The sequence below is a fragment of the Vombatus ursinus genome, unplaced genomic scaffold (genome assembly GCF_900497805.2).
Source record: "Vombatus ursinus unplaced genomic scaffold, bare-nosed wombat genome assembly UNPS02014814.1, whole genome shotgun sequence".
Classification (NCBI taxonomy): domain Eukaryota; kingdom Metazoa; phylum Chordata; class Mammalia; order Diprotodontia; family Vombatidae; genus Vombatus; species Vombatus ursinus.
Genome location: NW_020954592.1, coordinates 13,888,462 through 13,911,213, shown reverse-complemented (window position 1 = coordinate 13,911,213; position 22,752 = coordinate 13,888,462). Strand labels below are relative to the sequence as shown.

The 22,752-nt window shown below is 36.3% G+C and overlaps 1 protein-coding gene across 4 annotated transcripts in view; it reads left to right on the top strand.

The window, feature by feature from the left end:
- SCML2 (Scm polycomb group protein like 2) overlaps nucleotides 1-22,752 on the top strand; it is a 144,388-nt gene that overhangs the window by 56,462 nt on the left and 65,174 nt on the right. For all 4 annotated transcript variants that reach the window (XM_027835385.1, XM_027835383.1, XM_027835384.1 and 1 more), the window contains one exon: nucleotides 1,853-2,096. In XM_027835385.1, coding sequence (XP_027691186.1) covers nucleotides 1,853-2,096 — 244 coding nt within the window. The remainder of the gene's footprint in view (nucleotides 1-1,852; nucleotides 2,097-22,752) is intronic.

Sequence of the window (22,752 nt, the reverse complement as noted above, 5' to 3'; positions counted from 1 at the left end):
TTGATTCATTGTGGGGCAAGTTTCATTGGTTTTGAAAATTTGCAGTGAAGATGCTCCCTTTACCATTGTAGTGTGGTAACTTGTCAATTATAAGGGAAGTACAAAGCACAGGATCCATTATTATCTCATTTGATACTCAAAACCTGTAGGGAAGGTGGTTCAGATATTATCTCCATTTTATAGCTGAGCAAGCTGGGGTGCATAGAAGAAAAATGACTTCCCCAAGGTCCCATGATTGGTAAATGGAAGGGTTGGGAGTCAGACTCAGGTCTTCAGACTCAAAGGCAATGTTCTTTCTACAATAGCATTTTGCTGCTTGAGTGATAAGATTAGTCTCTGCCTTAGTAGAGCTTACTGTATAAAAATACTAATATATCGTAATTATCATTGTTAAAATTTGCATAGCATTTGAAGGTTTGCAAAGCACTTTACAGGTACTTTTGATCCTAAAAAGAACCCTGTCAGGTAGGTGCTATACTGTCCCTGATTACTTTGCCTGGGAACATGCAGCTACTCAGTGTCTGAAGATAGTGATCCAGTGGTGAAGTATAGACAGTTTTTTGGGGGGTAGGGGATGGAAGAGGGGGAGTCATTGATTGAGAAGACCAGAGAAGGCTTCCTGCAGAAGGTATCATTTGAACTGGTCTTAAAAGATTGGCAGCAGCACAATCTTAGAAGTGCTAAGAACCTGAGATTATAGAGCTTAACCAGTAGCGGAACAGAAACATCCTTTACAAGATCTCTTAACTAATGGACATACAGCCTCTTTGAAGATCACCAGTTTTAGGGAACTCAGTACAAAGCAGAATGCCACTTATTTTACTTTAGAATAACTCAGATTTTTAGGAAGTTTTTACATAAATCTGAAATCTACCTCTTTGTAACTTCTATCCATTGTTTTTAGTTCTGAGAGCAGAGTAGAATAAGTCTAATCCTTTGGACACGTAGAAATAGCTGTGATATTCCCCCCTGCCTCCTCCTCGCCATTTTTATGTAACTAAGCAGCAAAGGCAAAGTATAGGAGATGGCTTGCTCTGGACCTAGGACTTGGGTCCAGATCTCATCTCTAATACTATGTTTATGTCTTAGGACAAATCATTTAACTTCCTGGGCCTCAGTTTCTTTGTCTATAAAATGAAGTAGTTATGCCTTTTAACATAGTTAAGCCTAGGGAGTCAATTAAGACCCATAAAAGCTACAGAGATTTGGGGCTGTAATCACACAGCTAGTAAGAAGAGATTTTAGGACAGGTTTTCCTGACTCGAAGTACAGTATCCATATATCCACACCCAGTATATTCTTGATAACTCAGTATTATTTGTGTAAAAGACAAATACAGTGAAATCTGTAGGGTTACTGAAGCATGTAGGGTTTTTATTCTTATGTTAAATGACTCTGGAATGTTACTTATACTTGAAATTTTTTTTAAATGACTAATTTTGCTGTTGACTATTATGTCGCACTGCCATTAATGAACTTGTATGTATCTTTCTTTCCATTTCTGATTTGTGACCTTTAATCTGCTTTGGGCCTTCCTCTATAAGCCCAGCAACAAAATTTGTTAAACTTAAACACCTGTAAAGGAAGACTATATAGGCTCTGAATGAAGGACCAAAGAACTCCTACTCAAGCCTCATGCACTTTAGTGTATAACTTTTATAACATTTTTCTAGCTGCTGTAAGATCTTTTCCCCTTGTTATTTGTTTTCAGTTCAATTCCAGGTAGCCAAAATGTCTGATTGTATTTCATGTAATTTAATATGGATGTTACTTTTTGGTTGCTAAATATTCACAAATAAAAATGATTGAAAATTCTCCTTAGCAATTTAAATTTTATCTTTTGTTTTGGTAGGAACCTCCCAAACCAACTCCAAATCTTTTAAAAATTGGAATGAAACTTGAAGCAATAGACAAAAAGAATCCTTATTTGATCTGCCCAGCAACTGTTGGAGATGTTAAAGGAGATGAAGTTTTTATTACATTTGATGGCTGGAGAGGAGCATTTGATTATTGGTGCAAGTATGATTCTCGAGATATCTTCCCAGTTGGGTGGTGTGGCTTAACCGGAGATGCATTGCAACCACCAGGAAATAATGGTAAGCTAATTAGTAATGGTATGAACTTTTATTGTTTCAAAGTGGTGAATTCTCTAAGGCTTTCTGCTGTTAATGGCTGTGACAGCCAGTATTAGGTTGGAGGTAGCAACTAGACAAATGGCCAACTCAGTTATATGCCTGGGAGCCAACTAGTTTAGGTCAAAAGGGAGAATGGCTAGAGCAACGCACCTGAGGACAAATCTCAGGATAGAGTTTGAGGTATCAGGTTAAACTGGAGAATATTGGCAAGATTCGTGGTTGGATGAGGCTGACCAGGGAAGCTTTCCACATATCCAAATGAGACAGGGTTCAGAGGCAATGATAGGATCAATATTTAAAAAACAGAAGTTGGTATCAAAAGATTTGAGCCAGGCAGGAGGTAGAAACGAATAGGGTCTAAATGGGTAGTTACTTAGTCAAAGGAAGAACACAGTTTGGACTGGGAGATTGCTAACAACATCTCAGAATCTAGGCAATATGGGCAGGGCCACACAAAATGAAAATTAGCTAGCTATGTTACTTGATGCAAACCTCTTAACCTCTTTTGGCTTCAGTTCTCTTATTTATAAAGTGTGTGGTTTAGATGAGATGATCTGTTAATATTTTTATTTATTTATTTTTCTTTCACAGAGCCTAGCATAGTGTTCTCCCAGTAAATACTGGTTGAACTGAATCTTGGGGACTGTATATGTATATTAAAGCTGCAAAATAATTAAATTATTTGTGTAAATTTAGGTGTGTGTATATACATGTATATCTACATAAAATATATTTAAATATACAATTATATGCATACATACGTAAATGAGCATTTTGTTTTTTACTTGGGAGAGGTTCTATTATTATTCTGTTTATATATAGCTGAAATGATTATTATATTCAATTCAACAAACATGCTTGTTATGTGCAAGGCACTGTGAGAGACACTGGGAATACATCAAAATGAAATAATCCTTCCCCTAGAAGAGGTTATATTCTACTGGGATGATATTACATAGCTACAGATAAGTAAATACAAGGTAATTTGAATGGAAAGAGAGCACTTAACAACTAGGGAAATGTGGAGAAGTCTTCATGGAGGAGGCAGTGACAAAGATGAGCCAGGAAGGAACCTTGGGATTCTGAGAATCATATGTGATGAGGGAATGTGTTCCAGATATGAGGAGGCACTGGGAGGGAATATGGGAAAAGAGGACAACAATTTGTATAAAGGCATAGGAGATGAGAGATGGAATATAAATTTTAGTAGTTGGACAGATGGGAGCCACTTTGTGGTGAGTTTAAATGTAGTTTGTATTTTATTCTCTAAGCAATAAAGGGCCACTGAAGATTTTTGGTCAGGGGAGTTACATGACTTTTGTTATAGAAGTATTAATTTGATAATTGTGTGGACCATGGATTGGAGAGGAAAGAATGGAAGCAGGGAAACTAATTAGGATTAGGATTCACATAGTCCAAATGAAAGGTGATGTGAAAGCCTGAACTAGGATATGGTTGTGTGAATGGAGAGAAAGATGAGGGAGATGTGAGAGAGATTATGGAGGTAGAATCAGCAAGTTTTGGTGGGAAGGAGAAGAGTCATGGATGAGTTCAAGGTTGCAAAACCTAGTTGGTGGTCTAAATATCCTGTTATTTCAGTCTGTCCTTTTAAGACAGCCTTTCGCCATCCTGACTGCCTTCCTCTAGACAACAGGTGTCAAACAGGCAGCCCACAAGCCTTGTGTGGCCCACAGCACTCCCTAGTGCAACCTCATTAAAATGTAATTAGGCAATATTTGATGAAATAAGTAAAAATACAGTGAAGCCTAAATGATATTAGTATGTGGTTTTCTAAGCCAATATGTGGCCTGCAGAGATCCTTATGTATAGTTTACTTGGGGTGGGGGGGCTCCAATGTGAATTGGACAACACTGCAGCTTTATCACTGTGCTGCTTAAATTGTTGCTCCCAGAACTGAACATAGTATTCTATATGAGCTCTGATAAGGGTGTGGTACAATGAGACTGTCTCTTTTTGGTAGTGATGCCCCTCTTACCGCAGCCCAAGTTTGCATGAGGTTTTTTGGACTGCCACATTACACTACTAACTCATTTTGACCTTCCAGCCCACTAAAATCCCCAGACCTTTTTTTGGAACTGATGTCTAACCATGTCTTCTTCAACTTATATTATAAGGTTGACTTTTCATACTCAGGTACAAGACCTTATATTTATCCCTGTCAAATTTTGTCTTATATTTAGCCCAATGTTGAGTCTATCGTATTAGGTTTTCTTATCTTGATGAGCATCCCACCTATGCTTTTATCAGAGTCATTGATAAAAATGTTGAACAGCACAGGGCCAACCACAGATCCCTTAGGTCCAGTGGAGACCCCCTGCCACATGGATGTTAAATCATTAACAACTACTCCTTGAATCTGGTCATCCAACAATTTTTTTTTTATCCTGTGTGTCCAGGGTGCATGAGAAAATGAGCACCTAGCATTGGAGAGAGGAGAGGCAAAGATGTAGGGTCTTTTAGAGGGATCCAGGTTTATGTTAGCACTAGAAGAAGATAAGTGTGTGGTGTCAAGATAGATACAACTATGGGGAGCTTGTTTGTTTTTTTAAGTAATAGAGTAGGTATTTCAGAGAGTGTAATGGAACAAAAAAAGCAAAAAAGGACAAGGAATGTGCAGGGGTAGTGTTGAGGTGAATAATTAGAGTATGGGAAGAAGTAGTAGGGAAAGGGATTTTTGCTTCAGCAGACAGTAATTCTGAATCATAAGGAAAAAGGTCACATTAGCTATGAGTTCGTCCCCATAGAATAGGGAAAGAATCAACTGATTAGGGCCTCTGCTCTCTAGTGTCTTTCGATGAGGCATGGCATGGAAGGAGGGAGTGTGATGTCATTTTCAGTGTCTTGTCAGTCTAAATGCAGGGTAGTTGGAGTTGCAGAGAAGTATGTAGAGATGGTTAAGGAGTTATGTCTAACTGTCTGCATCAGTAAACAACTGATGTCTGGGGCTCACAGACTGTGCTGAACTGATACTTGATGCCAATACTGCAATCTTTGATCTAATCCAAGTAAGCAAGCATTTATTAAGAACCTACTCTGTGTAATGTGCTAAGGGGAAAAAAAAACCAGTCCCTTTCCTCAGGGATTTAAGACTACATCATGTAAACAGATTTGTATATACATGATTAATTTAATAGGGAGCAAACACTAACACCTAGGAGGATCAGAAATGGCTCCACTTAGGAGGTGGCATGTGAGCCAGGCCTTATTGGAAGTCAGGAACTCTGAGAGGCAAAGATTATAGAAAATTGAAAAGCTTTTTTTCTTGAACAAAATATAGTTAGGATAAGAAGGGAAACTACCAATGGGGGGGAGGGGAATCTTCCTATCAAATATCTCTCACAAAAGTATAACATCTAAGATAATGGAATTAAACATGTAATACCAAGATCCAGTAGATAAGAGGTCAGAGGATATGAAAAAAGTATTCAAAAGAAGAATGGCAAACAGTCAGCAGCCATATACAAGATTAATAATGAGAATAATATAAATTAAAATAACTGAGATTTAAAATTTAACCCTAGCAAAACCGACAGATGAAGTCAGAAGCATCAGTGTTGGAGGTACTATGGGAACAAAAGCATATTAAGATACAGTTGGAAATGTAAATTTCTCCACTTAATATAGAGAAAAGTTGTTCTGAGTTGTACCTTGTGACCTGGATGCCACACTTCTGGTCTTGTACCCTGAGGGGTTTCAGGATAGGTTTCCATTGTTTGGCTGAGGTGAAATGAAGAGCTTGGTGAACTGGGAGGCCAGGGTACTTATTTGTGGGGTCATCAATAAGTGGATTGACATCCTCGGACATAAGGGCAGGGTGGAGAGGAGGAATGTGAGCCAGGTGCTATGATGTGGAAAAACATTTCTTGTAACAAATCAGCATAGGCAAGCATCACCATCCTTCTAGTCACCCAGGTTCACAAACTTGATGTTACCCGTGACTTCGTATTCACACATATATGCAGTCCATTGTCGTATCTTGTCATTTCTACCATCACAGACTCTCATGTTTATCTCTTTCTCTACATTTATGCAACCATAGCCCTAGTTTAGTACCTTATTTCCTCTTCCCTGGATTGTTGTATTAATAGCCTTCTGGTTGGTCTCTTTGCCATAAGACTACCCACTCCAATGCTTCTCTTAGCTACTGAGTAATTAAATTTTTTTTTTTCACTTAATTGTATCTTATTTTTTCTGATTACATGTAGATAGTTTTCAACATTCATTTTCATTAGATTTTGAGTTCCAGATTTTTCTCTCTCTCTCCCTTCCCTCTCCCCTGCCCACGACAACAAGCAATCTAATGTAGGTTATACATGTACATGTTAAACATATTTCCACATTAATCATGTTGTGAACGAAGAATCAGAAGAAAAGGAAAAAAAAAACCACGAGAAAGAAAAAACTAAAAACAAAAGTGAAAATAGCGTGCTTTGATCTGCATTCACACTCCATAGTTCCCTTCTCTGGATGTGGATAACATTTTCCATCACAAGTCTTTTGGAATTGTCTTGGATCATTGTATTATTGAGAAGAGCTAAGTTTGTCATGGTTGATTATCATACAGTGTTGCTATTACTGTGTACAATGTTTTCCTGGTTCTGCTCACTTTACTCTAAATCAGTTCTTATAAGTCTTCCTAGTTTTCTCTGAATCCCTGCTGTTATTTATTTATTTATTTATTTATTTTTTTGCAGATGAGGAATCTATATTTTATTTAGTAGTAGTAGGTTTGTAAGCAGAGAGGTGACATGATAACAATGGTATATTTTAAAGCTAGTGACTATTTTTATATTCAGATGAACCATCTTTGATATTTCACACTTTGGGCATAAGCATAAGTTCTAACTGGGTACCAGTTAGAATTTATGCTTATGCCCAAAGTATGGAAATGGTAATAATTAGATTCCAGTTCAAAAAGACATTGACCTGAGGGCAGGGGAACCAGGCTTAAATCACAGCTCCATCCTGCAAGACCCCATTAGCATTGGTACTCTACCTTTTCACCATCCTCTGTCCCTCTGGTTGGAGATTGGAGCCATGAATTCCAAAACTTTCATTCAAGGAGGGAGCTCCTCATTTCTTACCTGGCTGCACCCCTTTAGGACTTTTCTGACTTTAAAAAAAAAATTTTTTTTTTATTTTTAGTTTTCAACATTTACTTCCACAAGATTTTGAGTTCCAAATTTTCACCCCATCTCGCCCCTCCCCCCACCCCAAGATGGCATGCTTTCTGAATACCCCTTTCCCTGATATCTCTCCCCCCCCTTCCCCTTCTATTTTCCTGTAGGGCAGGATAGATTTCTGTACCCCATTTCCTGTATTTCTTATTTCCCAGTTGCATGTGAAAACATTTTTTTTAAACATGTGTTTTTAAAACTTTGGGTTCCAAATTTTCTCCCTTCCTCCTTCCCCACCCACCCTCATTGAAAAGACAAGCAACTCAATATTGGCTATACATGAGCAGTTATGCAAAACACTTCCATAGTAGACATGCTATGAAAAACTAACTCTATTTCCCTTAATCCTATCCTGTCCCCCCCCATTTATTCTATTCTTTCTTTTGACCCTGTCCGTCCTCAGAAACATTTGCTTCTGATTATCCCCTTTCCCAATCTGCTCTCCTCTCTGCCATCCCCCTATTCTCTTGTCCCCTTCCCTTCCTATTTTCCTGTAGGGTAAGACAGATTTCCATACCCAATTGAGTGTGTATGTTATACCCTCCTTAAGTCAAATCCTATGAGAATAAGATACACTCATTTCGTCTCACCTTCCCCCAGTTCCCCTCCACTGTAAGAACCTTTTCTTTTCTGTTTTTGTTTTTTTTGTGAGATAATTTACCCCGTTCTACCTTTCCCTTTCTCCTTCTCCTAGTATAATCCTCTCTCACCCCTTAATTTGATTCTTTAGATACGACCCCTTCATCTTCCACTCACCCTGTGCCCTCTATCTATCTATCTGTCTATTTATCCATCTATCTATGTATATGTACATACATATAATTTTTTCTCTCCAACTACCCTAATACTGACAAAGGTCTAATGAGTTACAAATATCACCTTTCCATGCAGGAATGTAAACAGTTCAACCTTAATAAGTCTCTTATGATTTCTCTTTCCTGTTTACCTCTTCATTTTCCACATGAGTCTCCTATTGGAAAGTCAAATTTTCTATTCAGCTCTGGTCTTTTCATCAGGAATGCTTGAAAGTCCTCTGTTTCACTGAATGACCATTTTTTCCCCTGAAGAATTATACTCAGTTTTGCTGGATAGGTGATTCTTGGTTGTAATCCTGTCTCTTTTGCCCTCCGGAATATTATATTCCACGCCCTGCGGTCCCTTAACATAGAAGCAGCTAAATCTTGTGTTATCCTGATTGTGTTTCCACAATACTTGAATTGTTTCTTTCTGGCTGCTTGTAATATTTTCTCCTTGACCTGGGAACTCTGGAATTTGGCTACAATATTCCTAGGAGTTTTCCTTTGGAGATCTCTTTCAGGAGGAGATGGGTGGATTCTTTCCATTTCTATTTTCCCCTCTGGTTCTAAAATATCAGGGCAGTTTTCCTTGATCATTTCTTGAAAGATGATGTCTAGGCTCTTTTTTTGATCATGGCTTTCAGATAGTCCAATACTTTTTAAATTCTCTGTCCTGGATCTATTTTCCAGGTTTTTCCAATGAGGTATTTCACATTGTTTTCTAATTTTTCATTCTTTTGGATTTGTTTTACAGTGTCTTGATTTCTCATAAAGTCACTAGCTTCTAATTGCTCTATTCTAATTTTTAAGTAAGTATTTTCTTCAGTAAGCTTTTGGGCTTCCTTTTCCATTTGTCCGATTTCGCTCTTTAGGGCATTCTTTTCTTTGTTGGCCTTTTGGACCTCTTTTGCCATTTGGGTTAGGCTATTTTTTAAGGTGTTATTTTCTTCAGTATATTTTTGGGTCTCCTTTAGCAAGCTGTTAACTTGCTTTACATGATTTTCTTGCATCACTCTCATTTCTCTTCCCAGTTTTTCCTCTGCATCTCTTACTTGCTTCTCAAAATCCCTTTTGAGCTCTTCCAAGGCCTGGGACTGATTCATATTTTTCTTGGAGTCTTTGGATGTAGGAGCTTTGGCTTTGTTGTCTTCTTCTGGCTGTATGTTTTGATCTTCTTTGTCACCAAAGTAAGATAATACAGTCTGACCCTTTTTGTGCTGCTTGCTCATGATCCCAACCAATTACTTGAGTTTTAAACTCTTTGTTAAGGTAAGAGTCTGTTTCCATTGTGGAGAATTTACTGTCCCAAGCTTTGGGGGTTTGTACAGCTGTTTTCAGAGATACTTCTAGGGACCTGAAAAGTGTCAGTTCTTCCAAGGTGGTATGGTAAGAGGCAAGGTGTTTTCTCTCCACGGCCACAACAAGCTCCACCAGGCCAGCGCTCCTCCTCGCCCCAGGACTGTCCCTCAGAACTGTGACCCAGATCCAAGCACGGGCAAAGCAAGAGATTCCTGCCTCAGCCCTGGCAAAGAGATCCTTGCAATCCCCCTCTGATCAGCCACTAGAATTTCCCCTCAGTCTGTGGGCCGGAAGCTCAGAAGCCAGCCACTGCCCTTGGGGCGGCTGACATCTGCCTTCTTCTCTCACCGCAGTAACAGACTTTTCCCACTGACCTTCTAAGTTGTCTTTGGCGTTCGTGGGTTGAGAAGTCTGGAAACTGCCATAGCTGCCTGCGCTTCAGTCCTCTGAGGCCTGCTCCAGGTTTGCTGCGGCCTGTGCGCCCACGCCGAACTGCGCACCTCTCCCAGCCTGGTGTGATATACCTTTCTGATCAGCCATCCAGGTTGTCTTGGGCTGGAAATTTGTTTTACTCTATTTTTTTGTGGGTTCTGCTGCTTTAGAACTTGTTTAGAGCCATTTTTTTTTACAGGTATTTGGATGGGTTTGGGGGAGAGCTCTAGCAAGTCACTGCTTTCCCTCTGCCATCTTGGCTCCTCGCCCTGTTATTTCTTATAGCATAGTGGCATTTCATTATCTTTATATGCCATCATTAAATCAGCCATTCCTCTGTTGATTAGTACCCCCTTAGTTTCTGTTCTTTGTCACCACAAAAAGAACTGCTTTAAATGTTCTGGTAAATTTGGGTCCTTCTTCTCTTTCTTTGATTTCTTTGGAGTATAGAATTTCTTCGGAGTATAGAATTTCTTTGGAGTATAGGCCCTGGAGAGTATTATTGGGTCAAAGGGTTTGCATAATTTAGGGACTTTAGGTATGGTTTAAGGTGATTTTTCCAAAGTGTATGTCTGACTACGTTACTTTTCTGTTGAGTGAGCTCCTGTGGCTCCTTTTTACTTCCAAAATAAAATTAAAAAAGACCTCTCATTTAAAATCCTTCACAACCAGGTCCCCTCCTACCTTTTTTAAGTCTTCATACATTTTATTACTCTCCACCTATTCTGTGATCTAGCTACACTGACCTACTTGATGTTCCTTGAGCCAGACACCCTATTTCCCATCTTGGTACTTTTGCACTGACTGCCCGCCATTAAGTGGATTGCTCCTCTCCCTTACCTCTTTTACTTTCCCTTAATTCTTTCAAAAGACTCAAATTCCACTGTTTTGTAGTAAGTCTTTTCTGGTCCTCCCAGATGCTAGTAACCTTCCCTCTGAGATTACTTTCTTTTTTTTTTTTTTAACTATATTTAATATTTTATTTTCCCCCCAATTACATGTAAAAACAATTTTTAACACTCATTTCTTTAAAATTATGAGTTCCAAATTCTCTGCATCCCTTCTTCCCCTGCCCCTCCCCTGAGATGGCGAGAAATCAAAACATATATCCACATTAGTCCTGTGAAAGAAAAGACAGACCCACCACACCCCCACATCCCCCCCCAAAAAAAGAAAGTTAAAAAAGTAGGTTTTGAACTGTATTCAGCCTCCATCAGTTCTTTCTCTGGAGATGGATAGCATTTTTCATCCTAAGTCCTTCAAAATTGTATTGGTTCTTTGTATTGTTGAGAATAGCTAAGATATTCACAGTTGATCTTTGTGCAATATTGATCTTACTGTGTACCATGTTCTCTTGGTTCTGCTCATTTCACTTGGCATCAATTCATGTAAGTCTTTCCAGATTTTTCTGTCCTGCTCATCATTTCTTATAGTACAATATTATTCCATCACAGTCATATACTGATTTGTTCAGTCACTCCCCAGCTGATAGGCATCACCTCAGTATACAATTTTGTGCCACCACTAAAAGAGCTGCATATAGGAAGTGTACATATAGGTCCTTTTCCTTTTTAATTTTTATCTCTTTGGGAAACAGACCTAGTAGTAGTATTACTGGGTAAAAAGTTCCAAATTACTTTACAGAATGGTTGAATCAATTTACAACTCCACCAACAATGCATCAGTATCTTAATTTTCCCACATCCCTGCCTACAACTTTTGTCATTTTCCTTCTCTGTCATATTAGCCAGTCTGATAGGTGTGGGGTGGTAGCTCAGAGTTGTTTTAATTTCCATTTCTCTAATTGGTAGTGATTTAGAGCATTTTTTTCATGTGATTATAAATAGCTTTAAAGCTTCATTTGAAAACTGCCTGTTCATATCCTTTAACTATTGATCAATTGAGGAATGACTTGTATTATAAATTTGACTTACTTCTCTATATATTTTAGAAATGAGGCCCTTATCAGAGAAACTTGCTGTAAAATTTATGATTACTATTTCCCTCCATCCTGTTTTCCCCATTTATTCTTTCCTTTCACCCTGTCTATCCACAAAATGTGACCTGCCTCCCCCAATCCACCCTCCCTTCTACCAGCCCTGGCTCCCTCACCTCCCCCTCCTACTTTCCTGCATGGTAATACAGATTTCTGTATTGAACTGAGTGAATGTGTATATTATTCCATCTTTCTGCCAATTCCTGATGAGAGTAAGGATCAAGCGCTTCCCCTTCACCTTCCCCATCTTCCCCTCTACTTTAAAAGCTCTTTCTTGCCTGTTTCATGTGAGATAATTTATCCCATTCTACTTTTTCCTTTCCCTTTTTTCCAGTGCGTTCCTCTTTCTCATTCCTTAATTTTATTTTTTTAGATATCCTACCACAGTCAGCTTATATCCATGTCTTCTGCCTGTGTATACTCCTCCTTGCTGTAATAATGAGAAAGTTCTTACGAGTTACAAGTATCATCTTCCCATTTAGGAATGTAAACAGTTTAATATTACTGAATCCCTTATGATTTCTCTTTCCTGTTTACCTTTTTATACTTCACTTGAGTCTTGTATTTGAAAGTCAGAGTTTCTTTTTGGCTCTGGTTTTTTCATCAGGAATGCTTGAAAGTCTTCTGTTTCATTGAATATCTTTTTTTTTCTCTGAAGGATTATACTTGATTTTGCTGGGTGGGTAGTTCTTGGTTATAATCCTAACTGCTTTGCCTTCTGGAATGTCACATTCCAAGCCTACTGCTTCTTTAAGAAGCTGCTAAATCTTGTGTTATCCTGACTGTGCCTCCTTGATATTTGGATTGTTTTCTTTCTGGCTGCTTTGCAATATTTTCTCCTTGACCTGGGAGCTCTGGAATTTGGCTATAAGATTCCTGGGAGTTTTCATTTTGGGATCTCTTGTCATTGGTGGATTCTTTTGATTTTTATTTTACCCTCTGGTTTTAGAATATCAGGATAGTTTTCCTTGATGATTTCTTGAAAGATGATGTCTAGGCTCTTTGTCTTTTAGGTTCTTATGTTAGGCTCTTAGGTTATGCTTTTTCAAATAGTTCAATAATTCTTAAATTATCTCCCCTTGATTTATTTTCTAGGTTAATCATTTTCCCAATAAGATAGTTGACATTTTCTTCAGATTTTTCAATCTTTTATTTTGTTTTATTGTTTCTTGATATCTCATGGAGTCATTAACTTCCACTTGTTCAATTCTAATTTTTAAGGAATTATTTTCTTCATTGAGCTTTTGTACCTCCTTTTCTGTGTGACCAATTTTAATTTTTAAGGAGTTTTTTTTTCCCCCAGTGAATTTTTGTACATCTTTTGCCACTTGGCCAATTCTGCTTTTTAAAGACTTCTTCTCTTCAATGAATTTTTGTGCCTCTTTTACCATTTGCCCTATTCTGTGTTTTAAGATGTTATTTTCTTAAGTATTTTTTGTGTCTCCTTCCCTTGGAGGGAAAAAGGAAACAAACAATGAATAGCTTGGATGTTTAACAGAGAATAGCTTGTCCATCTAGGATAAGAGGAGAGGAAATGAGGGTATTAGGTGCTCATTGCAGGAGATTTACCAACCTATCCCAGCATGACTCAGTGGCTTCTTTCTTGTTTTTACTTTATCACTTCTTTCTGTCAGCTCATGGCAGTCTGTAGCTCTCATTGCCATATCTGTCGCAACAACCAGCTAGACTCCTGGGGATCAGGGACACAATCCCTAAGGGACAGGGCACGTCACTCAGACCCCAGACCAATACTTGCACCTCTGTGTATACAATAAAGATTCTTCTCCTTGTTCTTCCCAGTGCCCTAAATAACTAGGTCAGCCACTTGAAACTTCTGAACTTTAGGTAAAAAAATCTGCTCATTTGCCATGCACAGGACAACAAATACAAAAATCATTTGACTGGGGATTCCCACCTTCAAGGGTCTAGGCATTACCAAGTTTCTCTCAAAAATGTGTTAAAGAAGGGAGACTTGGTCAGTATCTGAGTCTGAAATAGCTTGTGATTAGATTCTCAGGGACCTGACTGAAATTCATATTCAGTGGCAGTTCCTTTCCCTCATGGTGACAAGGTGGTGGGCAATGATGTAGTCAGATTACTTGTAAGAGTCAGTCATTATAGGGGGCAGTTGGGTGGCACAGTGGATAGAGACCGGCCCTGGATTCAGGAGGACCTGAGTTCAAATGTGGCCTCAGACACATAACATTTACTAGCTGTGTGACCCTGGGCAAGTCACTTAACCCCTGTTGCCCAACCAAAAAAAAAAAAAAGAGTCAATCATTGTGCCTGGAGAGGTATTATACCAAGTCTGTTGTTCTGAGGCGGTCATCTTAGGTGGGGTCTGGTCTGGCAATGGCAGTTCTTCCCATTCCTGGCTTGGTAGTGTTAGAGGTTGTAGTGTTACAGTAAGTCAGGGCAAAGTAACTAGACTCCAGGGCAATTAGGGGGTAGAGAGCCTCCAACCCAGTCCATGAGTAGAGAATTTAGGGCATCCACTCCTGCTCGTTAAAGATAATAGCCCTGATGACGGTCTCAGAGCCTTGTTGATAAGGGCTGGACAATCATTAAAAAATGTAAAAAACCCAGCAACTTTATCCTAGCTTAGTTTAGATGAAATAAGAGATGAAGTCAAGGAACTATTAAAATTTAAAAGCAAAAAGTTGGAGACCCTGAGGTCATTGAAAATCTTCACTTAATCTAAATGCTAGAAATAATACCTAATGAAATAGATAACAAAAACAGCATTAATAATTTAAATGATTTTGAAAAGAGAATGGGTTTACTTGACCTGAAACTCTGATAAGCCTTTTTTTGAGTTTGACAGCACAACTTCAACTTTCAGATTGGTTTTTATCAGAACAGTTATTAAAAACACATACACAACACCAGTATCTATCATATCATGAATAAACATCCTCTTTCCTCAGTGTTTTACAGAAACTATCCCTGTTTTCTCTCCCCACTCTCTCAGGGCACAGTCCCTTATAATAAAGAATAGAAAAGAGAAAAAAAAAACTGTACAGAAAAACTAACACACATACTGAAAAAGCTTGATTCTGCATATCTTGTTCCATACCCATAGTCTCCTACCTTTGGAAAGAAATGAGTGGGGGAGAAGACTCCTCAGAACTTTCTTCTAGGGCCAAGCTTGGTTACTGTAATCTGACAGTATTCAGTTTTGATTGTTTAGGTTTTGTTGTTCTTTTTTTTTATACATTGTTATAGTCACTCTGTATATTTTTTTCTTGGTTCTTCTTTCTTCACTTTGCAGTTCTTCTAAGTCTCCCTGTTCTTCTCTGTATTTTAGATATTGCTTTTATGTTACAGCCCAGTAAATTAATCCCGTTAAATTAAAGTACTTCACCTTGTTTAACTTTTCTCCAATTGATTATCATCTACTTTGTTTCCAGTTCTGCTGCAATATGTATATTTAAGTTGACTTAAGCATAGTGCCTGGCACATTCTAGGTGCTTAAAAAATGCTTATTGACTGGCTGTGTATGAAGAATTGTTAAAAATTTAAGAGTATTCATAATCTTCCAGTTATATGGGATTGAAGTTTTCGAAATATAAAGACCTAGTAGAAGAAATTAAAACCATCTGGCACTGGAAGTGAAATATATGTCATTCCAATTGTGTTTTCTGCTAGAATTGTCCCTAAGAAGCTTGTAGTGAGTTTATAGAAGATGAATTTACACTCTAATATTTTATTCAACTATAGACAGCAATCATTTTATCTCCTATGTACTACCTAGTTCATGAAACATTAAGTAAAAAGAACAATAGCAAAATAATGACTTGTTCCATGACCATTTCTAAACCCCATCTAATATGAAAAAAAGAGGATTATAGTAATAATAATTTGTCAGACTAGTTAAGCAATCTCAAGCACTGCATTAAGGCCATTTCTATCTGAGCTCTATCTAATATATTATCAAAAGAAAGCAAGTGATAATACTCAAAACCTAATTCATCATCCATGGAGGGTGAGCAGGGCAATGGCAGACATGGAGAATGCTCACCAGAATTTTGTGTTTGTGTCCCAAGACTTTTATGGTATTTATGAAGGTCTGGCAGGAACCCTAACTACTTGAATTTTGGTAATACCACTGAGGGGTAGAATCTTGGTCACTGTGATAGATTTACTTCTGAGGGACAAAGGAGAGGAGGTAGCAGCATGAGGTCTGTTCTTAACAGAAAATCACATTAATTTGACATGGAGGGTAGTGGACTAAGTGGCACTCCTTTTTGTATTTTGGTAACCATAAAAGCATGTATTTGGAAATACGAATACCACATCTACTAGAAATGCTTCAGTATAGATAACTCTGACCACCAAACTGCACAGGCTACAAATGCAAATGAAATTGAATGAGATGTGAATGTTTTCATTATATCCCAGTTCTTTTTTATAACAAAATTTGAATCAGATCTTACCAGGGACTTGATCCTGCTTTTTGTCGATGGTAACTTCATCTCCAAATTACACACTACAACGTATTGCCAACCAATTCACGGAAATTCTAAGAAATAACTTCTTTCTTAAGCCTAGATTAGACAGAATAAAAGATGAAATTGAGGTGCAATTAAAATCTGAGAAGGGAAAAGCAGAAGATTTTTTGAAAATCTTTAATGCAGACCCCAGAAGTTATGGTGCTTAATATCACAGTGCATGACAAAAACACTATTAGTATCTCAGAATATTTTGAAGAGGAGATAGACATACTCAACTGGAATTTTTAAAGATCTTTTTTTTGAGTTTGATGGTTATATACCAAAACAGTAATTTAAAAACCTAGCATTTGCTGGAGCTATTTTGATTGAATATATTCGCCCACAATATTTGACGAGAAATGTAAAAACATTTCAGTATGTAAACAAAATATCTGTGTGGACATTGTTGTAGTAAAAACTGTAGGAACAAATTCTTAAGGAATACTCAAAGAATAGCAATCAAACACTGACTGTCAAGGCAGAAGTGACCTGAGAAAGCTTTTAGTATTTATTTTGTATATACTTATATGTTTACTTGTTGTCTGCCTAGTCAGAATGTAATTTCCTTGAGAGTAGAGATTGTTTCATTTGCATTTGTTTCTTCAGTCCCTAACATAATGTCCCTAGCACATAGTAGGAGCTTAATAAATCCTTTTGTAATCAATTGATTGACAAATTGGATCACATGCAGAGGAAGACAATCTGAAAGGTGAGGAACTGAAGACAGGAATTGCTTGAAAGAAATAAAGACATAGAGATTTTGAGTGGGGGCAATCATGAAATCTGTCTTCAGGTAAATTTGAAGAACTGTTATGTGAAAAAGTGGTAAGATTTATTCTAACTCGCCCCAAAGTGTAGAATTAGGAGCAATTGGAAGAAGTTATAGAGAGACAGATTTCAGCTCCTTATAATAAAAACTTTGTAAGAGCGAAGAGCTCTCTTGAAGTGTTTTGGATTACCTTGGGGATAAGAGTTAGCTTCCCTTCTGTAGAGGTCCAAAATTACATGGGCAGCCTTAGAGATGGAGGTCAGCTTCCCTACACTGGAAGTCCTCAAGGAGAATCCACTTTTTAGCGATCCTGTAGGATTCCTCTTCAGCTACAAGGACTAGGTGATTTTTGAGCTCCCTTTCAGCTCTGAAGTTCTGTATTTTTGTGGTTCTAGACACGTAGATTATGTTAACAGCTAACTGCGCTCTGCTAGGAGTCTTTTACTTGGATTCTGTGAACTTTAAAAAAAAATATTAGTAACTTTATTTCAGTGTAATTGGTTTCCTTTGTAAATCCTATGTATTTTAAAACATTATTATAAGACAGGGTTTATAAGCTTCAGCAGCCTGACTGCCAAAAAAGTTGGACATTTTCATTTGAAGACTTTTCCAGTCCCTTTGCTGGAGAGATTGGGGTATATAGGGTAATGTCTCAGTTTATCAACCTGCTCTTTATTTGACCTGTGAAGAGGGTATTGAAACACCAGGCTGTTTTGACTTGCAAAGTGCAGGCTCCCTGGGGTGTAGATTGATGTCTTCAGATCCTTCCCCTTTTGGTGTGGTACTTTGTCAGTCTGGGCTGGTGGTTCTTTATCAGATTCTTAACTTTCCATCAACCCTACTCCTACTTTAAAAAATTACCTTTTTTTTTTTGTTAAAGGTAAAAGAATTTGAGGGTCCACCATGGATTTAGTTGTGAAGTTCTGTTATAGATAGGGATAACTTCAGATTAAATAGGTTTTTAATGTTAGTGTCCATGAAATTTGTTGGTAATGGAGAGATAAAAGGAAACTCAAATTGCGTTAAAGATTGTAAAATGTTAAATTTGCCTTTTCATATTTTTAAGTTTATTAAATATCACAGGACTACATTAGTATTTACTTGTCAAGCTATATGTAATTATTTTCGTTCTAGATCTTTATATTCATAATAGCACTTTTAAATGTTTCCAGACAGTTAATGAAGAATGAATATTCAGCTGTATAATCCTTTAAAAAAGAAATGTGGTATTGCTCAAGTGACTTGTACTTTTTTTAATGTGATTTAATATTAAGCAAAACAATACTTTAATTCAGAAAAGCTTGAAAAGTAAGTACAGTAACAAAAGCGTATATAATTCATTTCAAAACTTTCTCCAACAGCTGTTTTCTATTACCAGTGGTCAAATAATTTCAAAGGCACACAAAGGACAGAGCTGTGTTATCTAGACTATTGGTAGAAAAATCCAGTAGGAAAAGAAATTTGAGTAGAAAATGTTAACAGAAGTTAGTGTAGATTTTTTTTTTTGCTAATTTTTTTATTTCACTTTTAGTTGAAAGTTGAAACAAATCTTACACATCGAAGGCAAGGGACTTGTCTATCTCAACTTTTTCAGGACCTTTGCTTTCTGTTAGTTCTGTGACATTTCAGCTGATTTACTAATATTATCCAAAGCTATGGAATCTGTTGGGGGACAAGCAGTTCATTTTCCATATTCTAGGATGCTGTTAATGTCATGTTAAAATTTGCTCTTTAAATACCAATGTTAATTTATAATTAAAGTGAAGTTTATCGTAAGTATTGTTTGCAATTAAATATAGTTTTCTTTGCCCTTGAATTGAAGATCTTGTTCCTAATTTTCATCCTTTAATTTGTGAAGGAATAGTAAGATATATCATGTATAGTAGTAGTAAAATTCAGTACTCTAATTCTAAAACAATTATTTATTTCTGAATATTTACAAATTATCTGATCCAGTTCCTTCAGTTTCTTGACAAATCAGGAAGTTTAGATCCATAGAAGTTATGTAATTTAAGAACAGAGATGGGATTAGAAATATTTTAAAATTCATTTGTGTTCTAAAAAGAAACACTTTGTCCTTTTTTGTATCTCTGGGGGGGAAAAAGCTAAGCAAGTAGTTTAAACCTAGATTTTTTCCCTCAGGATTTTGTGTACAGGACAAGAAATTAAATTACTTCTAGCTTCCTTAGCAGTTATATTTACGGGCAAGATGAAACACTTTTCTTGAATCATCTTGGGAAATCAGATACGTCTGGAATAAATATTTTCAATATAATTTTTTTCTCTATATTTTGAATACGGATTTTCACCACATTTATAGTAAATGTTCTTTCTCTAAATCAATTTATATATCCATTTTTCTACTTTTCTATCATAATGCTTTATAGATAAGCCTTGTTTTTATGAATCATGTTTTAATATATTTGGACTGACAGTTGATAAAGTGAAATGAAATTTGTTCTTTGTTAACACATCAGTTCAAAATTAATTGATTTTCATGGTGGTGTACATGGTAGAACATAATGACAAAGTGTGATTTTTGTGATCTTTTTCAGAGACTCTAAGTATACTTAAAGGTTTCAAGCAGGGGAGCAAAATTCCAGATGCTATGAGTGTGGAGTTGGAGAACCCCAAGGGCATATGATAAATTCCTCTGATCCAAAGGGATGTTGTTTGAACTAGTTTGAGAAGGGAAAATCCTGAAGTCAGGAAAATGCAATTAGTATCCTGTAGTACCAGGCTATGGTTTTGGCCTTTTCATTTACAAAAGTTTATTGCACAGTCAGTGAAGGAACTTTTTATAGGAATATAGCTTAAATTGTATAGAGGAAAAACAAAATTTCCTCACAAACAATTTTGTGGAGAATTTGTTATAAGCAGGAATACCTAATATAATTGACATATAATGCTGTTAATTAACTCAATATTTCTAAAACTAAGATTTTGCTTTTTGAGCCAGTTGTAAGTACCAGTTATATCTCTAGTGATGAACTGGATGAATTATGTAGTGAGGTACATGCCTATTTGTCTTATTTGAACAATTTAAATTTATTCCCTTTAATATCTTATTAATATCTTTATTATTATTTTATGACCAAAAATATATCTTTTTTTAAACTATTATTGTCATATATTTTTTCTAAGTTTAGGGAAAAAAATGGTTCTTCAACCCATCTCAGTTTATTTTGTATATGTTAATTAAATGGAAAACTTGCTCAAAAAAAGTTGAAATTCACTATTGTGTATCATTAGTTTTTAAATGAAGTGCATTAATGCATATATATCTAACAAACCCCTGGAACATTTTCCTACTTAACATATTCAGAAAACTTTGTCTCCTGAGAAATATTTCAAGGCTTTCCTTAAGTAAACATGAAAATATTTCATTTTTCTTCCACATAAAATTTTTTTCTAAAAATAAAGCTAAAATACTATGACTAACACTATTCTTTAATTAAAAATTAAGAGATAAAAATAGATCATCATTTTCATTTTACCTCACTCCAAAATTTTAACATAATAGATCTGGAGGGTTCATTGTTGTTGTTTTTTAAAGGATAGACTCTTCTACTCATTTCCCTTTCACCAATGTTTCTGGTTTATAGCAGTTTTAGAAATGTGTGTATAAACCCAGTTGTAACTGCATAATATAAAGCAATGTTTCTACTTTTGGTATGGCATAAGAAATCAGGAATAACAGAGGTCAAATTACCTTAAAAGAAAAGGATCTGTTTGTTTAATTTTCTTGACAGTTTAAGTTATGTTTGTAGCACATTTAAAAACATTTAGGGTTTTTGCATTTATTGAAGTTTATAATCCTAGTGTGTATATTCAATAATATTGAAAATCATGGAAGGATTATTACTACTCATGTTGAGTAAATAAGATGGATAGAAACACTATTAAACCAAATGATTCTCCTAAAGTACTTGAAATTTAAAACAGTTGATATTTTCTTTTTCATTAGAGCAGTTTGAAACAAATGGTTTGCTTGTGTAAATTAGAAGACTATTGTGATGCAAAGAAGTATCTTGGAAAAACAAATGTCCTTTTTCTGGTTAAAATATTATAGTTAAATATTGCAGTAATGGCCAGCAGAGACTGGAGTTTTCTTTTTTATTTTTAGTGATATAGTTTAACAAGTTCTCTTGAGACTATTAAAATGTCTTAGTTTTTGGAACATGTGGTCCAGCGGGGATAACTTTGTCTACAGATGCAGTGGGTTGGCAGCTAGATTTTGCCTGTTTTCTCATTTCTTTCCAGATTCTTTGACCCAGTGTAACCTTTGGTCTCTCTCTGAAGGCAGGGGTGAAGGAAGTATGAGCAGGTGACTGATGATCACTGTCAATACAGCCTGCAGACAATATGTGAATTACTTTAGCAGTCTCCTTAGTCGTCCCGTCCCCCCCCCCCCCCCCCGCCTTAAATCAACAAATGCAAATAGCTGCTTCCCCATTTGCTAGTGTTTCAGCTTGCATTGCAGCATGGGCTTTGTTGTAGATTCACTTTCTCAAAAAACGGCAGTTTCATTCCAAGTAAGAAGGAAAGCCTTCAAGTGTCCACGTTAATGGTAAATACGGCAACAGTTTGTTTCTGTGGAATATATCTAAAGGTAGGCATTGTTCCAAAAGAATTATTTAATGTATTTTTCCAGTGTGACAAATTAATGCTATTGTTTGCTATGCTAGCTTTTGGATATTAAATCAATAATTTCTATCAGCAGGGAAAAGGAAAAAAAAAACTATGCTTAAAACTAGATTTTACTTTTGAAATTGTGGACATTCTACTTGAATTAGCATATTTGGGTTAGTTTCTGTTTCATGCATTTATAATATAGGAAAATAATAGATGTGTAGTAAATTTTATTGTATGATAACAAATGATTATTTTGAGCCAAAATTAGTGATTTTAGTTAGCAAATTAAGTGGAAAGAGTAGCTAAAATTTTTTTATGGTTTTTAGGAATGTGAAATTATATTTTTCTGCTCTAATAGTAAAGAATTTTTGTTTTAAAAATGTGATTATATAAAATATAGAAATGTGATATATTTCTTATGTTATTGAATTTTTACTTCAACCATTTTGCTTCATAGAAGCTGTAGCAATGACTGATCCTGATACATTTTCTCAAACAGTACATGGTATCATGGACATTATTTTTGTATAGATGGGAAGTGGTAGCTTTAAAAATTTACTTGGATGACTTTATAAAATTCGTTCATTGAAACATGATTAAAAGGAATTAACTGGTCTAATTAGTTTTTAATGTGAATTTTTTCCATCAGTGTTAAAGGTCAGAGTGATTGTCAGTTTCTTTAACATTGTCATCGTGGTCACAGTGTTCTCTTTCCTTTGAAGTGAGAAGATATAAGTAGCATTTCTAAAATATATTCTCTATAAAGAAGTACCATCCATGGGACTAAATAGAAGAGTTTGTAAAACAACATATAGCTAGACAAGAAAAATCCATGTTTTAAAAACTGACGCTTGACCATTAAGATTTCATTGCAATTGTGTTTTCTTCCTTAATTCTTCTGTTTTGTGACTCCCTTTCTGTGCTTAAATCTTAAGACCTTATAGTTCCATAAGAAGAACACCAACATTAACTAAAATCCAGACAGACATATTAATTAC